The following is a 19,185-nucleotide window of genomic DNA, read 5'->3' on the forward strand; positions in this document are numbered from 1 at the left end:
ATGAATTATGCAAAACCATAGGTTTCTGGATGACCTAAAATGTGTGGATGATGTAACAAAGTTTGGAATCATTGTCTGGTTTAGAATACAAATACCTGGCTAGTTCTAGAATCTCTACGCACGAAATATTGCTCCATCAGTTTTACTTTGAAAACTAAGTGCTTTTACTGAAAACAAAGTGCGTAGTCTTAATCCTTACACGATGCACAACTGAAATATCTAGCATTTGCTAGTTTTGTATTGGGACTATTGATGTTCACGTGATACTGCCAACAAAACTGTGCAATTAAGGTAATATTTTCAAGTAGTGCCTAGATTGTTTCCATCCTCCTCTGATGATAAGCTTTGGATTCTGTGAATAGGTCATGATTGTGTAGCTCCCTTTGTACACTTTAACATAAAGCAAATTTGGATCAATTGTTGGAGTCAGGATAAAATTAATTTAATGTTAATTGGCTGAAAAATAAACAAACACCAACACAGGGCATAATCATGAGCAGACAATCAGGTGTTTAAATAAGTCTGCTACTAATTGCACTTGTAGACAATTTTGAATCCCAAAAACTTAAAAGTGGGCATTAAAGACTAGTGGGTCAGCCTTATCCTTTTGAAAAAAGATATGATGTAATAAGCAGGGTAGTATATTAATAGAATTTAAAGCTTCTAATATTCAGTATTTGGAGTTAGCATGCTATCTAAGTGATTATTTGATTTGCGAGTTACATGGAGCAAGGAACATGGACAAATACATGCTGTAACCCATTTAACAAAGTGGGACATTTCTCTAAGAAGAAAACCCTAAGACCAGTTCAACCATGGATGATTGAAAAGATCCCAACTCTGACGCTGCGAGGTAAAATTTGTGATAGCTGTAGAAAGGAACTAACAGTAGTGCCAAATATACTTGACAGTTCCTTTGATGATCCAGATAGTAGCTATAGTAGCCAGCAAACTAACTTAGAATCACTAAATGAATGTTTACAAGCTATTGGGGAAACTCCAGTTGTTAAAAAGAAATTAGTGCACAAGAGTTATTCAAAACAAAAGCTAAGCAAAATTAAAGATGCTGCTGCAAAAGCTATGTTGCCTTCCAATAGCACAATGCCTAAAATTGATGATGGCTTAGAAATTATTCAGCAGTTAAAAGAAAAGTTTATTGAAACCACAGATAGAAGTCAGCAAGTACGAATTCTCACTATGTTGCCCAAAAGTTGGAGTAGAAAACAGATCCAAGAAGAATTTGCAGTAAGCAATTACATGGCACGTAAAGTAAAAGACCTCGTTAAAGAACAGGGTATTTTGTCATCTCCAAATCCAAAACATGGCTGCACATTACCACTAGTAACTATTTCTGTTGTAGAAGATTTTTATGAATCAGATGAAATTAGTCGAATAATGCCAGGTAAAAAAGATTTTGTATCTATCAAACATGGAGATAGGCGAGTTCATGTTCAAAAGAGATTAATTCTGAACAATTTAAAGGAAGTATATCAGCAATTTAAGGAAAAGCATCCATTGGAAAAAATAGGTTTCTCAAAATTTGCTGAACTTCGTCCAAAACACTGTGTTTTGGCAGGGGCAAGTGGGACACATGCTGTATGTGTTTGTACCATTCACCAAAATATTAAACTGATGATGATTGGTGGAAAGATTCCTGAAATTTCTGCTGAAGATGAGGTTCCACTTAAAGAATACAGCCACTGTCTTGCAAAAATCATTTGTAATCCACCTCAGCCAGATTGTTACTTTCAGGCTTGTAACTCATGCCCTGGACTTTCAGGCTTGAAGGAGCATTTATATGAATTAATTGATGACAATATGCAGGCCCGTAGCCAGGGGGGGTTCGGGGGGTTCTGAAGAACCGCCCTCTTGGAAAAAAGGTCCACAATTTCAGTAAAAGGTCCACAATTTTAGCAAAAAGGTCCACAATTTTAGTATACAAGTCCAAATTTTCAGGAGCAAAAGTCCATTAGCTACAGTTTACTAGATACCACTATAATAAGAAGCTAAAATAAGTGCTCCGAGTAACTCATTCAGTGCTTGCATTAAATGCAATGCAAGATCGAGATACTCTAATAGAGCAGTCAACCACTCTAATAGAACAATCACTCTAATAGAACAGTCACAATTACATTTTCTTTTAAAAGCTACTTAATTTACATGTAGATTGTCTAAACCGAGCTTTCATTAAAATATAAGATTTTGGTGGACAAGCCCCTCCATGCAGAGCCCACGAATAGCATCCATGCTTCAACTCCATGCAATGTGTAAATTTCATTGTTTAAGACACCCTTTGTTCTGCTACACTGCCCCTGTTGATCATGGCAGAGTGCTCAATCTTTCCCATTCTTATTCATTGTGACATTCCAATATATTATATTTAGACACATGCATGTGCAGATGGTATAATTACAGTAGCAGTAGAGATATTTTTCCAGATATCATTCATACAGCTGGTCTTCAGCTTACCTAAAAAAATTGTTATTTTTATTGACTGAAATGCCACTAAATTCAACCTTTTAGTATCTGTTTTCAAAAAATTTTCTGGGGGGGCATGCCCCCAGACCCCCCTAGATTGGGTGTGCTTCGCACACCCAGTCTCAGTACCTTTATTAATCATCATGCAAGTAAAGGTCCACTTTTGGTCAAAAAGAACCCCCCTTTCAAAATTCCTGGCTACGGGCCTGCAATATGATTGACTATGTCCAATACAAACAGTGGGTTTCAACAGACAGATCAACGCTTGAAACCATCACTAAAACCGCTGATGAATTTGTTGAATTATTTTGCGAACAGTTAAAACTCCTTCTAACTCATTCTTTTGTTGCCAAGCAGCAGTCTTTGTTTCAGATGGAAGTAAAATCTTATTTACAGGCAGGTGTATTCCAAGTAATAGCAGATTTTTCTGAAAATTATTCTTTTGTGCTACAAGACGAAGCCCAAGGTTTTCACTGGAACAATTCTCAAGCAACTGTTCACCCTTTCATGGTCTACTACATGGAATCAGGCAAGTTACAACAGCTAACTTATGTTATTATATCAGACTGTCTTCACCACGACACAGTTGCTGTTTATGTATTTCAAAAATGTCTTATAGAATTTTTATTGACAAAATTTGTTCCTCAAAAAATTCTTTATTTTTCTGATGGAGCAGCTGCACAATATAAAAATCGTAAAAAATTTTTAAATTTATGTCACCACAAAGCTGACTTTGGGATTGATGCTGAATGGCATTTCTTTGCAACTTCTCATGGCAAAGGTCCTTGTGATGGTATAGGAGGCACAGTCAAAAGGCTGGCTGCAAGAGCCAGCCTTCAGCGACCATATGATCATCAAATAATGACACCTAGGCAATTGTTTGAATGGGCTTCTGAAAATATCTCAAATGTAGTTTTCTCCTATTGTACAACTGACGATTACTCAAGAGTAGAAACTTTATTACAAGGTAGATTTCAGAAGTCCAGAACCATCCCAGGCACACAAAAGCTTCACTGTTTCATTCCTATTTCTAAAACCACTGTATCTACAAAGGTATATTCAAACTCTGATACCCAGAAAGAGCAGAAGGTTACATTATCTGAAACAACAGAGTTATCATTAGAAGAAATCAATGGATTCATCACTGTGGTAGAGAGTGGCCATTGGTGGGTTGGCTGTGTACTTCGAGTGGAAGAAGAAGAGACCGGGAAAATATTAGTAACTTTACTGAACCCTCATGGTCCATCTCATGCTTTTAGCTACCCTTTGACGCAACATGTTTTGTCTGTTCCTCAAAAAAATATTCTAACAAAAGTTGATCCTAGAACTGTCACAGGTCGTACATACACCATCACAAAACAAGAGAGTAAGTATGCTACTGACAAGTTTAAGGCATGGAAGAAGTGTAACAGTTCAACTGAGTAATTCACACAGAAGTGCTAGCAATTAAATAATTTACTGTTTATATAAAATGTTTCTATTTTACACAGACTGTTAATTAAATGATACATAATGATATAGCACACATAACTCATGATGTAAAGCTCATCCCAACTTCAAACTCACAGTAGATAAAGACATATGTTACAACTATAAGGACACAAAAAATTTAATTAATTGAAATATCCGTTTTTGAATAAATAAAGATCAAAGAAAATTAGCTCTTTAATGTGGTTTGACCTTTCCTTTTGTTTAATTCTAATGAATTATATATCATCTGAAAGGTAATTTAATAAGCATTTCAGTAAATCAAATTGCAAGGCTCTACGTTGAACACACACAAAGTTATGGTAATTTAAATAATGCAATGTAAATTATAGTTTCAAAAGTTGACAACATTTGTCCGGTCATATCTCAGAGGTGAGTAATCGAAATGAGCCAAATTTTTGTCTGATATAGTTTCTCTATGGACCCAACATGGGTGCCAATTTTCAAAAAAATCGGAAGGGGTGTGGATTTTTTTTGGTTGATTTGGTACGGAATGACCCGGTCAGACAAAGTAATGGCTAGAGTCAGGTTACTACTATAGTATGATCACGTTGAGCTGAATCCTGAAAAACAGCTAAAAATTGAGAGTTAACATTTCAGCCAACCAGATGATTATTGGTAACAGCAAAGGTGTCAACAACAGACACGTACAGTTTGGCTCCATTACAAGTTTGGAAAGGGCTGTAATGGACACTGTAGTTATATGGCTTCCCCATAGGAAATGTATTGTGAAAATTTTGATTGGCCATAAATATTATGTCAAACGTTTGAACAACAAGATTTTGCAATATTTTTAGCGGGTCAAGCAGTACTACAAATGAGCCAAATTTCAAGGCCGTGTGTAATTGCATCCGTGAGTTATTAAATGTTTTTGAGGATTCAGCTCAACGTGAACATACTATAAATAGGGTACTACCAAGAATCTATAATAAAGAGTCCTCTTTATTATGGACTCCTCTTTTTTAAGAGTCCTCTATACCAAGAGTCCTTTTTGTTATGGACTCTTGGTACTACTAAAGCTCTATGCAAAACACTTGTTTACTAAGCATGCTTTTTAGGGGTCTGGATTGCCTCCATCTGGGACAAAATTCAAATAGCCACTCTGAGATTGCATCTGAGAGTGTCTTCAGACAGAAATCAGTTGTTTATTTGATGACTGTTCTACTAGAGTATTTTATTGCCTGTCTGTTCTATTAGAGTGTATCGATACTTTTCAATTAGCAAACCTGCTACAGCCACTGCCATAGTAGCCGTATAGTACTTATAGTATAGCGGCGTAGCCCCCAAAAATTGGCAATAATGTGCACTTTTTCATAAAGCCATGAAACTTTCCACATAAATAGTAGTCCTCAATAGGTGTATTTTTAGATATAGTGCCATGGCTGATTTGACCTTTGGTGACCTTTACGGCCATTTTTGTACAGAAAATTGATAATTTTTGTCTTTAACTCCCTGAGGCAGTAATTAACTTGTTAAAACATGGTACCAAACAAAAGATCTTGTTGATAGAAACAACTTGGTTTTTATTTGAAGTCAATAGGTGATTTCATTACAAAGTTATGAGCATTTTTACTAGCTGCAAAATTTGATAAATTTACCTGCCCTTGAGGTGTGAATTACCTGTGGGCAGATAATTATGCATAAATTTATAAGATTTTGCAGCTAGTACAAATGATCATAACTTTGTAATGAATTAACCTATTGACTTCAAATAAAAACCAAGTTGTTTCTATCAGCAAGATCTTTGTTTTGGTACCATGTTTTAACAAGTTAATTACTGCCTCAGGGAGTTAAAGACAAACATGATCAATTTTCTGTACAAAAATGGCCGTAAAGATCACCAAAGGTCAACTCAGCGATGGCACTATATCTAAAAATGCATGTCATGGGGAGTACTATTTATGTGGAAAGTTACATGGTTTTATGAAAAAGTGCACAATATTGCCAATTTTGGGGGCTACGCCACTATACTATACCTGTGGGCAGATATTTATGCATACATTTATCAAATTTTGCAGCTAATAAAAATACTCATAACTTAAGAATGAAATCACCTACTGATTTCAAATAAAAACCAAGTTGTTTCTATCAGCAAGATCTTTTGTTTGGTACCATGTTTTAAGAAGTTAATTACTGCCTCAGGGAGTTAAAGACAAAAATGATCAATTTTCTGTACAAAAATGGCCATAAAGGTCACCAAAGGTCAAATCAGCGATGGCACTATATCTACATGTATTGAGGACTACTATTTATGTGGAAAGTTTCATGGCTTTATGAAAAAGTTCACATTTTTTTGGTTGTGCCGCTATACTATTATACCAGCCTTGCTTTTCCTTCTTTTTTCTCAGCTATCTTCTCTTTGTTTTCCAAATTGTGATTTTGGTTGTAGCCTTTTCCTTTGTTCCATTTAAAGGAATGATTAGCTACCTCGCCAAAAACTAAACTGGTAAGACCATAAAACAACTAGAGATAGCGATTTCTTGACTACTACGCCCATCTTATGAGGGCACACATGTGACACTTCATTAAAATCATGTACAAAAATCACGTGTTAAGGCAGTAACGTGCACAATAACTACCAATTATCTTTTGGGAAGAAGGAAGGTCATTGAATGATGAACACGAACAGCATTGTGCAGTGGACAAAACGTAATCGAAACAACAGATTTGTGAATCTGCCGTCATTACCTTGGCTGTCTAAAATTTCTGGAGCCGTACACCTAGCGTTACCGGGTCTTACAGCATACACCTAGCACTACCGGGTCTTATGGCAGTCAGGCAGATGAAATGCAGGTAAATTTAGAAATTTTTAAAATTCACTGTACATTGTAACAGTCAACTTTTCACTACGTTTAACCAAGGTACAGCATCATTACAGCTGTACTAATGCATTCCAGGTGGTTATTTTTGGAAAACACGTACTGCAAGGCTGCTTTTCAGAGCGCAAAAATTTACAAAGCCATATGATTTCTTACCGATCCCTACTTATTAAGTACTACCATACTTAATGATACAGCAATATGAATATTACCAGTTGTATCCATCCAACATGAGCTTGATACTAAGACGATTCTTATGCGCTATTGTGTGAATACACTTACATTTGAACATTACAATTAATAGAAGAGTAATCACATCATTACATAAACATGATTTTTGGCATAGCTACTAATGTGCATGCATAGTTTCTTCAAAGGGGTGTTGCACACTAACATCTATAATGTCACACATTGGTGACCTGGCACATAAACAAAGAGTGACTGATGTCATAGCTTTGATAATGTCAGTTAGCCTGGAATTTCTGCTCTGCTTGAGCATCTGTGCAGTACTCATGAAGATGGCATATCACGATGCATGTGTTCCAGTTACAGACTCTTTTAAATGCCACATACACATGCCTTAACATCTACAGAGTCCTCATGAAGGTGGCGTAACAAGATGCATCCATTCATAAAGTTACGGGTTCTTTAAAATTTGGACAATGGTGTTGCATGCATATGGACTAACATAGTGATATGAGGCTTGCCGTGGCAAGCTGATTCAAAGGCATGATCAGTTTCCATCACCAATGATTGAATTCAACTTGTGTGTTTCACATACAGTAGTTGATATTGACCATTTTAGATGTTGTTATCAGTGTGTGTTCTGTTCGAGTAACTGAATTGGAGTTTCGTTTGTTTATGGTACTGTTGTTGTTGCATATATATAATATTCAAATTAATTGGCTGTAGAAAGAAGCTAAACATTTATATAATGTAGTTGTTTGTGATAGTTGCTTTCAGAAAAAAGGTATCAGCATAACCCAAGAGAATCCTTCATACAAACAGTGGTTTCTCATTTAGAAGTCGTGTGTGTGTGTGTGTGTGTGTGTGTGTGTGTGTGTGTGTGTGTGTGTGTGTGTGTGTGTGTGTGTGTGTGTGTGTGTGTGTGTGTGTGTGTGTGTGTGTGTGTGTGTGTGTGTGTGTGTGTGTGTGTGTGTGTGTGTGTGTGTGTGTGTGTTCTGTTAGGGTAGATATACATTCTACTACCTGGGTAGTTAAACAGAATAGAGCTTCTAGTCATAGAAGTGGAAGTTTCAGCTGTCTCTGTAGCATTAATCAGGGAATGAAAATGTATCTCTCAACTAGAGGTGTACCGATATACCGATACATATCGTATCGGTGGCCGATATAGGCATTTCTACTATATCAGTGGGAGCCGATATTGCTGCTAAAAACTGATACGATACACCGATATACAATTGAACTATCTTGAGGACACTGTCCAATGATCAAGCCACATTATAAAGCCTATTATTTAGCTAACAAGGGTGGGAAACAGTAGTTGTCTTCCTTTTCTAAAAGCAGTATGCTACACGAAGCCATCTAAGTGTATGGATAATTACTGTTTTGTTGTTACAAAGCTTACCAATCATACAGCAAACACCCATAGTGGTGGGCCTGGGAAAACAGCAAAAAGATGAACTAAGAGCATGCCTTATAGTCTGAGCTGTCAATAGAGGCCACACCACCATGGGTAACCAAGCATAGCTAATAATCTTAAAATTGTCTTCAGTAACTAAAATAAAGTTGAACATGGCATATGTGGTTCCTCAAATATAAATAGCTACACTTAGTTATATCGGTATATCGTATCGGTATCGTATCGGTATCGTATCGGTATCAAAATGATTAATCCATATCGTATCGGTATCGGATCGGTTTAGTTTTCTTATATCGGTACACCTCTACTCTCGACATCGAAAATCGTAATGGCAACTTCATGATCTCATCCACAATTCATCGCCTGGTAAGGTAGATGTGCATTCTATTAGAGTAATTGAGCGTAATCTTCGATTCTTCATTGTTCAGAGCGGTGTCAGGCAGAGACGTGTATTGCAGAATCTTGTCTTTTTCTTTGTAGCTTTCCTTGCTGGTAATACAGTAAGTAGTGGAAAGTAAAAATCTTGACACACCTATAGTACAGTACCGCCCAAGGTAACGTTACACTCGTGAGCAGTTGACACTCATGTAGCCCATTGTTGAACCGTGAGTTCCTTTGGCATGTGTGCGCTAGCTAACTCACCAAGTGTAGCTGCAACAAGCGAGCTTCCTACGGTGGCTACTCCAGTAACTGCATGCCTTCGTACGTGATGTATTCCAGTCGTGCGTTGTGTCCTGGATTTGAGCACTTGCGAGGGATTGTAACGTTACCTCTGGGCAGTACTGTATGTATGCATTGAGCTGGATCCTCAAAAACATCTAATAACTTAATGATGCAACTACACACAATCTTGAAATTTGGCTAATTTGTAGCACTGCTTGACCCGCTAAAAACATTTCAAAATCTTTTCATTCAAATGTCTGACAAAATATTCACGGCCAAACAAAATTTTCTCCATACATTTCCTATGGGGAAGCCATAAAATGTAGACTTTGTAATGGAGCCAAACCGTACATGTTTGTTGTTGACACCTTTGCTGTCACCACTAATCATCTGGTTGGCTGAAATGTTAACTCTCTTGGGGAAAAAATCCACTTTTAGCTGTTTTTCAGGATCCAGCTCAACTTATACATACTGTACTTCAAAACTCTCCCTTTTGTACAGATGGGTGTGACTGCCAGAATACCGTGAACCTATTCCGTAAACTTAAAATGATGATTATTAAGAGAATTGTTCCCACACTAAGGTTAGCCAGTACATATAGGCACTAAAACCACCTTATGACACATTGATTTGGACGGGAGGTACATCTAACAAGTTTGAAACGATTAGGGGGAAAATCTAGGAGTTCGTGTTTGAAAATTTTATGGCCTTGAATTTACTAATCCTCATGGGTACAATCTAACAAAGGCACACTCAGATGGCTGTCAACATGCTATGAAGGTCCAGTGAGTTTCAGAGAATTTGTAGCTTCTTCTGTTAGCAATGGCAGCATAAAGGGGTATTTCCTTAGTTTAGCGAATCGACACCAAACCCGGATAGACAGATCCGCCTTCAATCGTAGATTACAATGGTAACAATGCGATTGAAATCTTACCAAGATCAGTACTCAAAAACATGTGTGTGGATGTTCGAGAATTAATGTATAGATTGTTATTACCAGTATGAAACTGCATGCCTACTATATTAAGGTAAGCAACTGCTCTATTAGAGTATATCAATCTGTGCCCAAGTTTGCAAGCTGGACACACAAAGCTTAGCTTTTGTAAACAGGATAGGACTAGTAGAGAGCTAGACTTTTATTATAGTTAAGTGACTGACTGCTCCATTAGAGTATCTTGATTGTACAGTACTATACAATGCAACAGACTTACTCTCACCCTTCTTTCAACATTATCTTGCTAGCGTCCTCTCTCCAATGCCTGACAAGCAGGCAAAACACTGGCAGTGCCGTTAAGCCACCTCAGTCACCTGCAAAACTGCAAATAGCCAAGAAGCATACACCAGTGAAACTAATTGACACTAACATTTCTATGTCAATGATGGCTCGTCGCTTTGACTACTCTCTAGATTAGCACTGATTGGAATGTAAATCATGTGCTTGATTGACGTTAAATAGAATTGCTGCACCGTTTCAATCACTGGCACGAAAACTCCCAATTATTATACATTCATGCCTTTGTTCACTGCCAGTGTCGAGAATGAAGACTGACTGACTCTTATATAGCAAGTTTATGTTTTATCTTATTGTACTAGGTTAGGCTATAGGTATTTTCAATTGCGGTTGTACACGTGAGCTGTATGTGTGCATTATATAGAATCTTTCCCGCCTCGTAGTGCATGGTGATAGAAGTCAAGTGGCTTTCGTCAAACATTCCAGCAAGAGAACCTGGTAGCTGAGACGACCGGTATTTGGAGACACTCCCGCATCCGTCTCATTGGTGCTGTGACGCAGTCGCAAGTCGTTAGCCTTACACTTTCTAACCCGCCGCTTAAAAGTCGTGGTACCGTGGCAAAGGAGAACGGTACCCAGTAAGGCAAGCGACTCATTATCTTGATTCTGTTCTTGTTGGTTTTATTTCAGTTACCGAAAGCAAATTATGACGATGGAAGTTTCACACCTCCGAGCGTCACGAAGGGCTCATCGCGCTCACCTCACTCGAGTTTTTGGGAAGATTGACGCCATTCTGGAGAGCAACGATGCTCCTGATGAGAGAAACATTGCCACCCTTCAAACATCGTTAGAGCAACTCGAAGCCAAGAAATGTACCATTGCGGAACTTGACACAAAAATTGTTGCTACAATTGAGGATCCAGAAGCACTTGAATCAGAAATTTTGGATTCCGAGGAAATAATGTTCAATGTGGCTGAGAAAATTACATTAGTCAAAGCAGTGTTGGCCAGACCAAAGCCACTCAATATTCAAGCTCTACCCTTTCAACCGCAGAGTGTCATGATCCCACCATCCAGTAACTCAATCAGTGATCAATTGTCAAGTCATTCGGTTAGTGACCGACCATCCAATCACACCGTCAGTGATCAGCCATCAAATCACACTATCAGTGATCAGCCATCAAGCCATACAGTTAGTGATCAATCAGCAAGTCATTCAGCCATTGTTCAACCATCAAATGAAGATGCATCTGTGACTGACACCCCTCAACAACAGCAGCGAACTGAATCCAACGAAGGAGCAAATCTCGCTCAGGCTCAGGGGTATGTTAACACCTTTGCTGGTATGTCCCAGAATGTCAGCCGCCTCCCCAAGCTAACATTACCCACATTTGGAGGCGACCCATTGAAGTGGCAGACATTTTGGGACTCCTTTGATTCTGCTGTGCACTCCAACAATGTGTTGACTAATGTTCAGAAACTGAACTATCTGAAGGCACACCTTGAAGGTGAAGCTGCAAGGGCAATTGCTGGCTTTCCCTTGACCAGTGTTAATTACCAGCAATCCTTAGATCTGTTGAAGGACAGGTTTGGTGATCAACAGAGAATCATTAATGCCCATATGCATTCACTGATGAACTTGCCACGTGCTAGTCACAACATAACTGGTTTGAGGGCCTTCCATGATGCCATTGAAAATCATGTTCGTGGTCTGTCAGCCTTGGGTCAATCAACAACGAGTTATGGGGCCCTGTTAGTTCCTATGGTACTAGGGAGACTTCCTGCTGATGTGAGAAAAAACCTGGCCAGAGAGCACAGCAGCCTAGAGTGGACCTTTGACAAGCTAAGGAAATCAATTGCCACAGAGATAAGAGTCCTTGAAGCTGGTGCCCTAGTTTCTCCATCTCAGTCAGACGAACACCACTCCACAGCTTCATTTCACACAGGAGCCATGAGCAAACCTGAACCTAGGAAGCTTAAGTGTGTATTTTGCAAGGGACCACACCCAGCTACACAGTGTGACACTATCCCAGACCAGTCTAAACGCATGGACATTGTCAAGCGTGATAAGCTTTGTTTTAATTGCCTTGGTCACCACAGAGTTGGTCAATGTCAGTCGAAGGGCCGCTGCAAACACTGCAAGGAGCGACATCATACCAGCTTGTGTCGAGGGACACATCACCAACAGAATCCTCCTAACACACAGAGACCAACTTCAGAACAGCAATGTACTCCCCCCACTCAAACTGCACAGAATTTGATAAATTCCACGATATCACATCCTCAGCCAACTAAGGTATGCTTTCTGAAGACAGCTGTTGCTACAGTGAGAGCTAACAACTTTTCTGCACAAGCAAATATATTACTAGACGAGGGAGCACAACGCTCATTTATCACACAAACTCTCGCCAACTCTCTGCACCTTAATGTTCAAAGAAGAGAATCAGTTACAATTGCTGCATTTGGAGCATCAGAGGTTTCCAACCAGATTCTTCCTGTTGCTACAATCTACCTAGAAACTACAGAAGGCATTCAGATTCCTATCAATGTTCTTGTCACTTCGAGAATCGCTCAGCCACTCCGTAACCTTCCCTTTTCCTATATTAAGCAACTGCCATATTTGAAGGGGCTACACCTTAACCATGCAATCTCAGACAGTGATGCAATCAACATCTCAATGCTTATAGGAGCCGATGCTTACTGGTCCATTGTGCAGGAAGCCATAGTTCGAGGACCAGGTCCTACTGCTGTTCAGACTAAGATTGGGTACTTACTTTCAGGACCACTATACAACTACACCAGCTCTATAGCATCCAGTGTATTTCATCTTAGTTCAGCATCACTGTTCGACTCAAGTGGTATCACCCCAGTAGAAAGCACACACTTTGGGCTGAGTAAGGAATCATTTGACTTCCTACAGGAGTACCTTCACAACTCAGTAAGTCGGCAGAGTGATGGTACATACATTGTGAGCTTTCCATGGAAATCCAGCCACCCCGTGCTACCTACAAACAAGTCCACTTGTGAACGACGTGTGAGGTCCCTTACTCGTAAACTAAGCAACACTACTGGCATGCTTAAAGTTTACCACAGCATAATAGAGGAACAACTGAGACGTGGATTCATTGAGCAGGTACCAATCTCAGAATTAGCCAAGCCATGCCATTACATACCACATCACGGTGTGCACAAGGATTCAGCAACAACACCGCTCAGGATCGTGTATGACTGCAGCAGCCGTGAAGCCAAGCATTTGGCAGGTCTCAATGACTGTCTAGAAACTGGGCCTCCCTTTCTACAAGAACTACCAGCTATCCTCATCCGATTCCGTTGCCACAAGTTTGGTATTAGTGCTGACATTGAAAAGGCATTCCTACATGTTCAGTTGCACACCAAGGACCGTGACTATACTCGTTTCCTCTGGCCCTGCTGTCCTGATGATCCCAATAGCCCACTTCAAACATACCGATTCAAAGTTGTCCTGTTTGGATCGGCCAGCTCGCCAATTATGCTGTATGCTGCCCTTCATTGTCATCTCACACATTGTAGTTCGACAACATCCAAGGATCTTCTTCAGAATTTGTATGTGGACAATATTCTGTCAGGGTGTTCTACTGAAGAAGAGTCCATTGTGTACTACACTGAGGCCAGAAAGGCACTATCTGACGCCAACTTTAATTTAAGAAGCTGGGCATCTAACAGTGCACAATTGACTACTGCAGCAGAGAAGGATCAAGTTATGGATAGTGGCAAACAGATAAACACACTTGGACTTGTGTGGGACACTGCCAATGACAATTTATCACTCTCTCAGAAGGCCTTACCACTTGACAATTCTCCAGCCACAAAGCGCAAAGTGTTGCAGCAATCCTCCATGATTTTTGACCCATTGGGTTTTGCGTCCCCAGTTATGATTAGTGCCAAATTACTGCAACAACATCTATGGCAGAACAAGTTATCATGGGACAGTCCACTCCCGGCAGAGAGCCAACAACAATGGCAGAGCCTTCTAGATGATCTCTGACAACTACACGCAATCTCCTTTCCTAGGTGTTACTTTAAGGATGGATTAAGTACAGATGCTCCAATTGAACTACACGTATTCTGTGACGCAAGCACTAAGGCTTATGGAGCAGTGGCATACTTTCGTCAAGGCAGTGAAACATCATTTGTGATCTCGAAATCCAGAGTGGCCCCCCTGAAACAACTCACACTTCCTAGACTAGAACTGATGGGTGCCACTACTGCAGCTCAGATGTTTACTTGGATCAGTTCGTCAATTCGTCACAGGATCAACTCAGTCCATATGTGGTGTGACAGCCAAATCGTACTTCATTGGCTCAACAGTGATAAGAAACTGAAGCAGTTTGTTTCCAATCGTGTGTCAGCAATCACTAAAGCTTGCCCTGTCCAATGGTGGGGTTACTGTCCATCTGCAGACAATCCTGCGGACTTGTTAACTAGAGGCATTTCGTTCTCAGCTTTACAAGCCTCAACTATGTGGACACATGGACCAGAGTGGATTGTTCATGAAGAATTAAGGCCAACATGGAGTGCTACTGACATACTAAATGTTCAACTTACTGTTACAGATGCTGAGTTGCAATCACCGGACCCAGTTGAAGAAACAACCAAAGGTGATCAGCACCCTACTGTGGCAGCCGTCATTGACATAGAGAGGTATGGTACTCTATCTAAACTGTTGTACATCACTGCATACGTGTTGCGATTTATTGAGTGTATCAAATCACATGGATCCAAGCCTGTAGGACCGATCACTGCCAGTGAACTAAGTAATGCCCAGAATGTGTGGATCCAAAGTTGCCAACATTCAACTTACCTGAAGGAAATCCACTCTTTACACAGGGGACGGACATCCAGTAGACGTCTCCCACTTGTCAGACAGCTCAGGTTGTTTTTAGACTCTGACAATTTCCTCCGTTGTGGTGGGAGGATACATAATGCTCCAGTTCACCACAACACCAAGTTCCCCTATCTTCTCCCCCCCAATCACAGACTAACCGCCTTGATTGTGTATGCTACTCATGCCACTCAACTACATGGGGGCACAGATACTACAGTGACTGCTCTGAGGCAACGTTTCTGGATTCCTGCAGCACGGAGAGTAGTGGCGAGGTTGCTTCGGAAGTGTGTGATCTGTCGTAGAGTTGCTGGAAAACCATTCCCTGTCCCTGATCCACCACCGCTGCCACAGGCCAGAGTACAAGATGGCCCTCCCTTCAGTGTGACTGGAGTTGATTTTACGGGAGCAATGTACGTGAAGAGGGAAGGAATGGTCGGTGAGTATAAGGTGTATGTGTGCTTGTTCACCTGTGCTAGTACCCGGGCTGTGCACCTTGAAGTTGTAACTGACCTTACAGAAGAAACCTTTCTACAGGCTTTCCGAAGGTTTGCTGCCCGCAGGTCATTGCCCCGTCTGATCATATCAGACAATGCTTCAACTTATACATCAGCAGCAAAGGAGTTACATGAATTGTTCCAGTCACCTACACTGAAGTCTGCTCTTATGCACAAGGGCACAACATGGCAATTCATTCCCAAAAGAGCTCCCTGGTATGGGGGCTTTTGGGAGAGGCTGGTTGGAATGGTGAAGATGTCTCTGAAGAAGACCTTAGGCCGTGCCTTTATCACACTCACTGTCCTCCAAACCACCATTGTTGAAGTCGAAGCAGTGCTCAATGATCGACCTCTAACACACCTCTCATCTGCCACTGGAGACCTTGAGCCATTAACACCCTCTCATTTGTTGTGTGGGCGCCGAATTGTTCCTCTACCACATCCAAATGTTACAGATGAAGAGATATCTGACCCTGATTACCACTCTGCAGACCAGTTGAGAAGTAAGATAGACCGACAAGGCCTGCTATTACAGCACTTTCAATCACGATGGAAGAAGGAATATCTGACTTCGTTACGAGAAGTGCACCGCACAACAGGCACCACAGAACAAACAGTCAAGACAGGCGATGTGGTGCAAATACATGATGATTGTCCTAGAAACCAGTGGAGACTTGGAGTGGTTGAAGAAGTTGTGAAGAGGAAGGATGGATTTATCAGATCAGTGACATTGCGCACGACAAGTGGACGCACTAATCGTCCAATTGCACGTCTATATCCCTTGGAAGTGACACATTCTCCAACAGACGTGGAAACACTTGAGCAAGAACCTGAGCTGCCAGCACAACAGAATAACCAGATCTCTCACAGACATCCCAGGGGAGCAGCCTTAAGAGCAAGGAGGCAGTTAAGTGAATGGACTGAAATGCTACGCCGCCGCCCGGAGGATGTCGAGAATGAAGACTGACTGACTCTTATATAGCAAGTTTATGTTTTATCCTATTGTACTAGGTTAGGCTATAGGTATTTTCAATTGCGGTTGTACACGTGAGCTGTATGTGTGCATTATATAGAATCTTTCCCGTCTCATGGTGCATGGTGATAGAAGTCAAGTGGCTTTCGTCAAACATTCCAGCAAGAGAACCTGGTAGCTGAGACGACCAGTATTTGGAGACACTCCCGCATCCGTCTCAGCCAGTTAGTACAAGTTCGTAGGCCTTGTAGTTTTCTCAAACTTAAATTATCTATTTATTAATGATGTAATTTTAACCTCATTTCTTATTATCTTTAGTACTTAGGATTATTATTATTATTATTATACAAGCAGTTGTACTAGTCGCCTAACCTTTTCTTTAAGTTCTGTTACAACTGCTGTCTTCCACTTTTGAAGTTTTTCGGCTTCTTGATGAATCCGTGAATACAGTCCTGACATCTTTTCATCTCCTGATAACTCAAATGAATGCTGTTGTTGCTGCTGTTCTGCCTCACTTCCCATTTCTACACAATTATTGTTATTATACAAGACAGTCGAGTCAAACAAAATACTTGCCTTGAACTTTAGCCATTGCTGGTTGCTTGAAGAAATTACTTTGTGTGTTCTGTCTTTGAACTGCAGACTTGGGTTCTTGTCCAAAATGAGAGTTAAATCTCTCTAGCGAGAAATAATGCGCATTGCCTGACATCTTGAAAAATGGCTGTTGTTGCATAGCTTGTTTGGATAGTAGTTAAGCTGACTGAGCTTGTACCTAACCTAGAAACACAAACATAAACACACAAATTGCAAAGCAAACTCACACATTAACTGTATTCTCAGCTCGCTGATAACGTTAGTAGTACCAGAGAATACTCTATAATATCCACGTACACATGGCAACGAAGCCTCTCTCGTGAGTCAGCGAGCGCGCGCGCTTTAATCGACCGTATTAAGTTTATAGTGACACACGAAGTTTTACGTAGACTCGTAGAGGTCAAAAAAACTGATTGCATATCCTGTAACTGGACGGGTTGTCAACTGAAAGTATATCTACTTCTGCGTCGTTTACTGGTATGTTTATATATCTTTGCTTTTATATAGAGTGTTTGTTTGGGTCATTTAAAAGCGTTTGTTGGCGTAGTGAGTTTGTATCGGCTATTCACGCGTGGCCAGACCACTTGGGCCAGACCGTTTTTTTCTCTTGTCATCGGTAGGCCCGATGACAAAAGAGAAAAAAGTGATCTGGCCACGCGAGACTGTATCAGCGGGGTATGCACAGCAGCACTGGATCAGAAGACACCGTTCGGTAGTTATCTAATTTTTAAAATATATATATCTTTTAATTCCGGCCCTAATGGCACTCCCATCCTCCCCGATCTCTAGCTAGAAGTTAAACCTAATTTAATTTGTAAAAGACACAGCCTACACAAACCTACAAATCACCGCATGGACCACCAGCACGGACCACCAGCATACAAGGGGGTGTCACGTCGGCTTACGCTGTAGGTAGATCTGCGACCGCGGTTAAAGTCTTGACCGGGGAAAATTTCACCTTGACCCTTGACTTGCAGCGTTTATCGTCTTTGACCTGTGACTTGAGCGTTTCTTGTCGAACTTTTGACCTCCACTTATTTCTCTATTTTCCTATACGCACCTGCGCTTGTAACCTAGTATAATATTTTCTTAGTGCGTGCTACCAGCAGCTGTGAGAGAAAAATCATTATAATTACGGCGAAATGCCTGTTGGAGCTTTAAAACATCTTGGAGATCCTTACTGACTTCTTGTAAGTTACGTATAATTCCGTAAACTTGATAATAGCTACGTATAGTTTTCGATTGTGGGTTTCAAACCTTCTGTATCGTCTTGACCCTTTTGACCCACTGTAAGAGCTATTTTGTGGCCTTGACCGTTGACTTAGAGTTTGACCGCGGTCGCAGATCTACCTACAGCAAGAGCCTGAGTGACACCCCCTTGGCATATACGCACAGCCAACCCCTGGGCAGGGACCTTAAGAAGAAAGCCCTGCAGGCTACTGACCAAACTGTAGGGAATAGGAGCATGAAATAGTTATCTGATTCGCATCATACATTTGTCTAAGTGTTATGTGCGATGTAGGAAAATTATCCTGAACTATTTAGACCCGCATTCAATAGGCAGTCCCGTTTGCTGTTGTAACCCTGATTAATTAGGTACACGTGTGGCATGTTGTGTTAATAGTATTGTTACACACTGCTGCTACTGCGGTGATAGTTTAAATCTTAGATTTGGATGGCAGTCTCCAGTCACTGTGTTTGTGGCACCTCCATCAGTGTAGATCATGCTATGGTTTGCCGTCATGGAAGTTTATTCACTACTAACTGCGGTACCTGCAGGTTGGACTATGTGATTGATATAATATTGTGCGCTTCTCATGCAGGTGATGATTATTGTATTTCACCACACATGCATTTCTGTAAAAGCAAAATACACTCTAGTGTCTAGTCTCACATTGCGCCAGATCCTATTTCTGTGCACAGCACTTATCGATTGGAAATTATAAGTTCCTGCTTTTGGAGCAGGCACTTATAATTT

The 19,185-nt window shown here is 40.5% G+C and overlaps 2 protein-coding genes across 5 annotated transcripts in view; one reads left to right on the forward strand and one right to left on the reverse strand.

The window, feature by feature from the left end:
* Positions 1-17,578, reverse strand: part of LOC136262153 (synaptonemal complex protein 1-like) — a 391,211-nt gene extending 373,633 nt beyond the window's left edge. For 3 of the 4 annotated variants that reach the window (XM_066056311.1, XM_066056309.1, XM_066056310.1), the window contains exons 1-3: positions 17,435-17,525; positions 17,190-17,390; positions 16,986-17,137 (exon numbers count right to left, since the gene is read on the reverse strand). In XM_066056311.1, coding sequence (XP_065912383.1) covers positions 16,986-17,137; positions 17,190-17,346 — 309 coding nt within the window. In that variant the 5' untranslated portion in view covers positions 17,347-17,390; positions 17,435-17,525. Of the gene's footprint in view, positions 1-16,985; positions 17,138-17,189; positions 17,391-17,434 lie in introns of all 4 variants that reach the window. The other variant, XM_066056308.1, reaches the window with a different exon arrangement.
* LOC136262157 (transaldolase-like) overlaps positions 17,537-19,185 on the forward strand; it is a 44,347-nt gene continuing 42,698 nt past the window's right edge. The window contains exon 1 of the mRNA XM_066056318.1: positions 17,537-17,684. The gene's annotated coding sequence lies outside the window, so the exon portion shown is untranslated. The remainder of the gene's footprint in view (positions 17,685-19,185) is intronic.

This window comes from Dysidea avara, chromosome 7, assembly GCF_963678975.1.
Source record: "Dysidea avara chromosome 7, odDysAvar1.4, whole genome shotgun sequence".
Classification (NCBI taxonomy): domain Eukaryota; kingdom Metazoa; phylum Porifera; class Demospongiae; order Dictyoceratida; family Dysideidae; genus Dysidea; species Dysidea avara.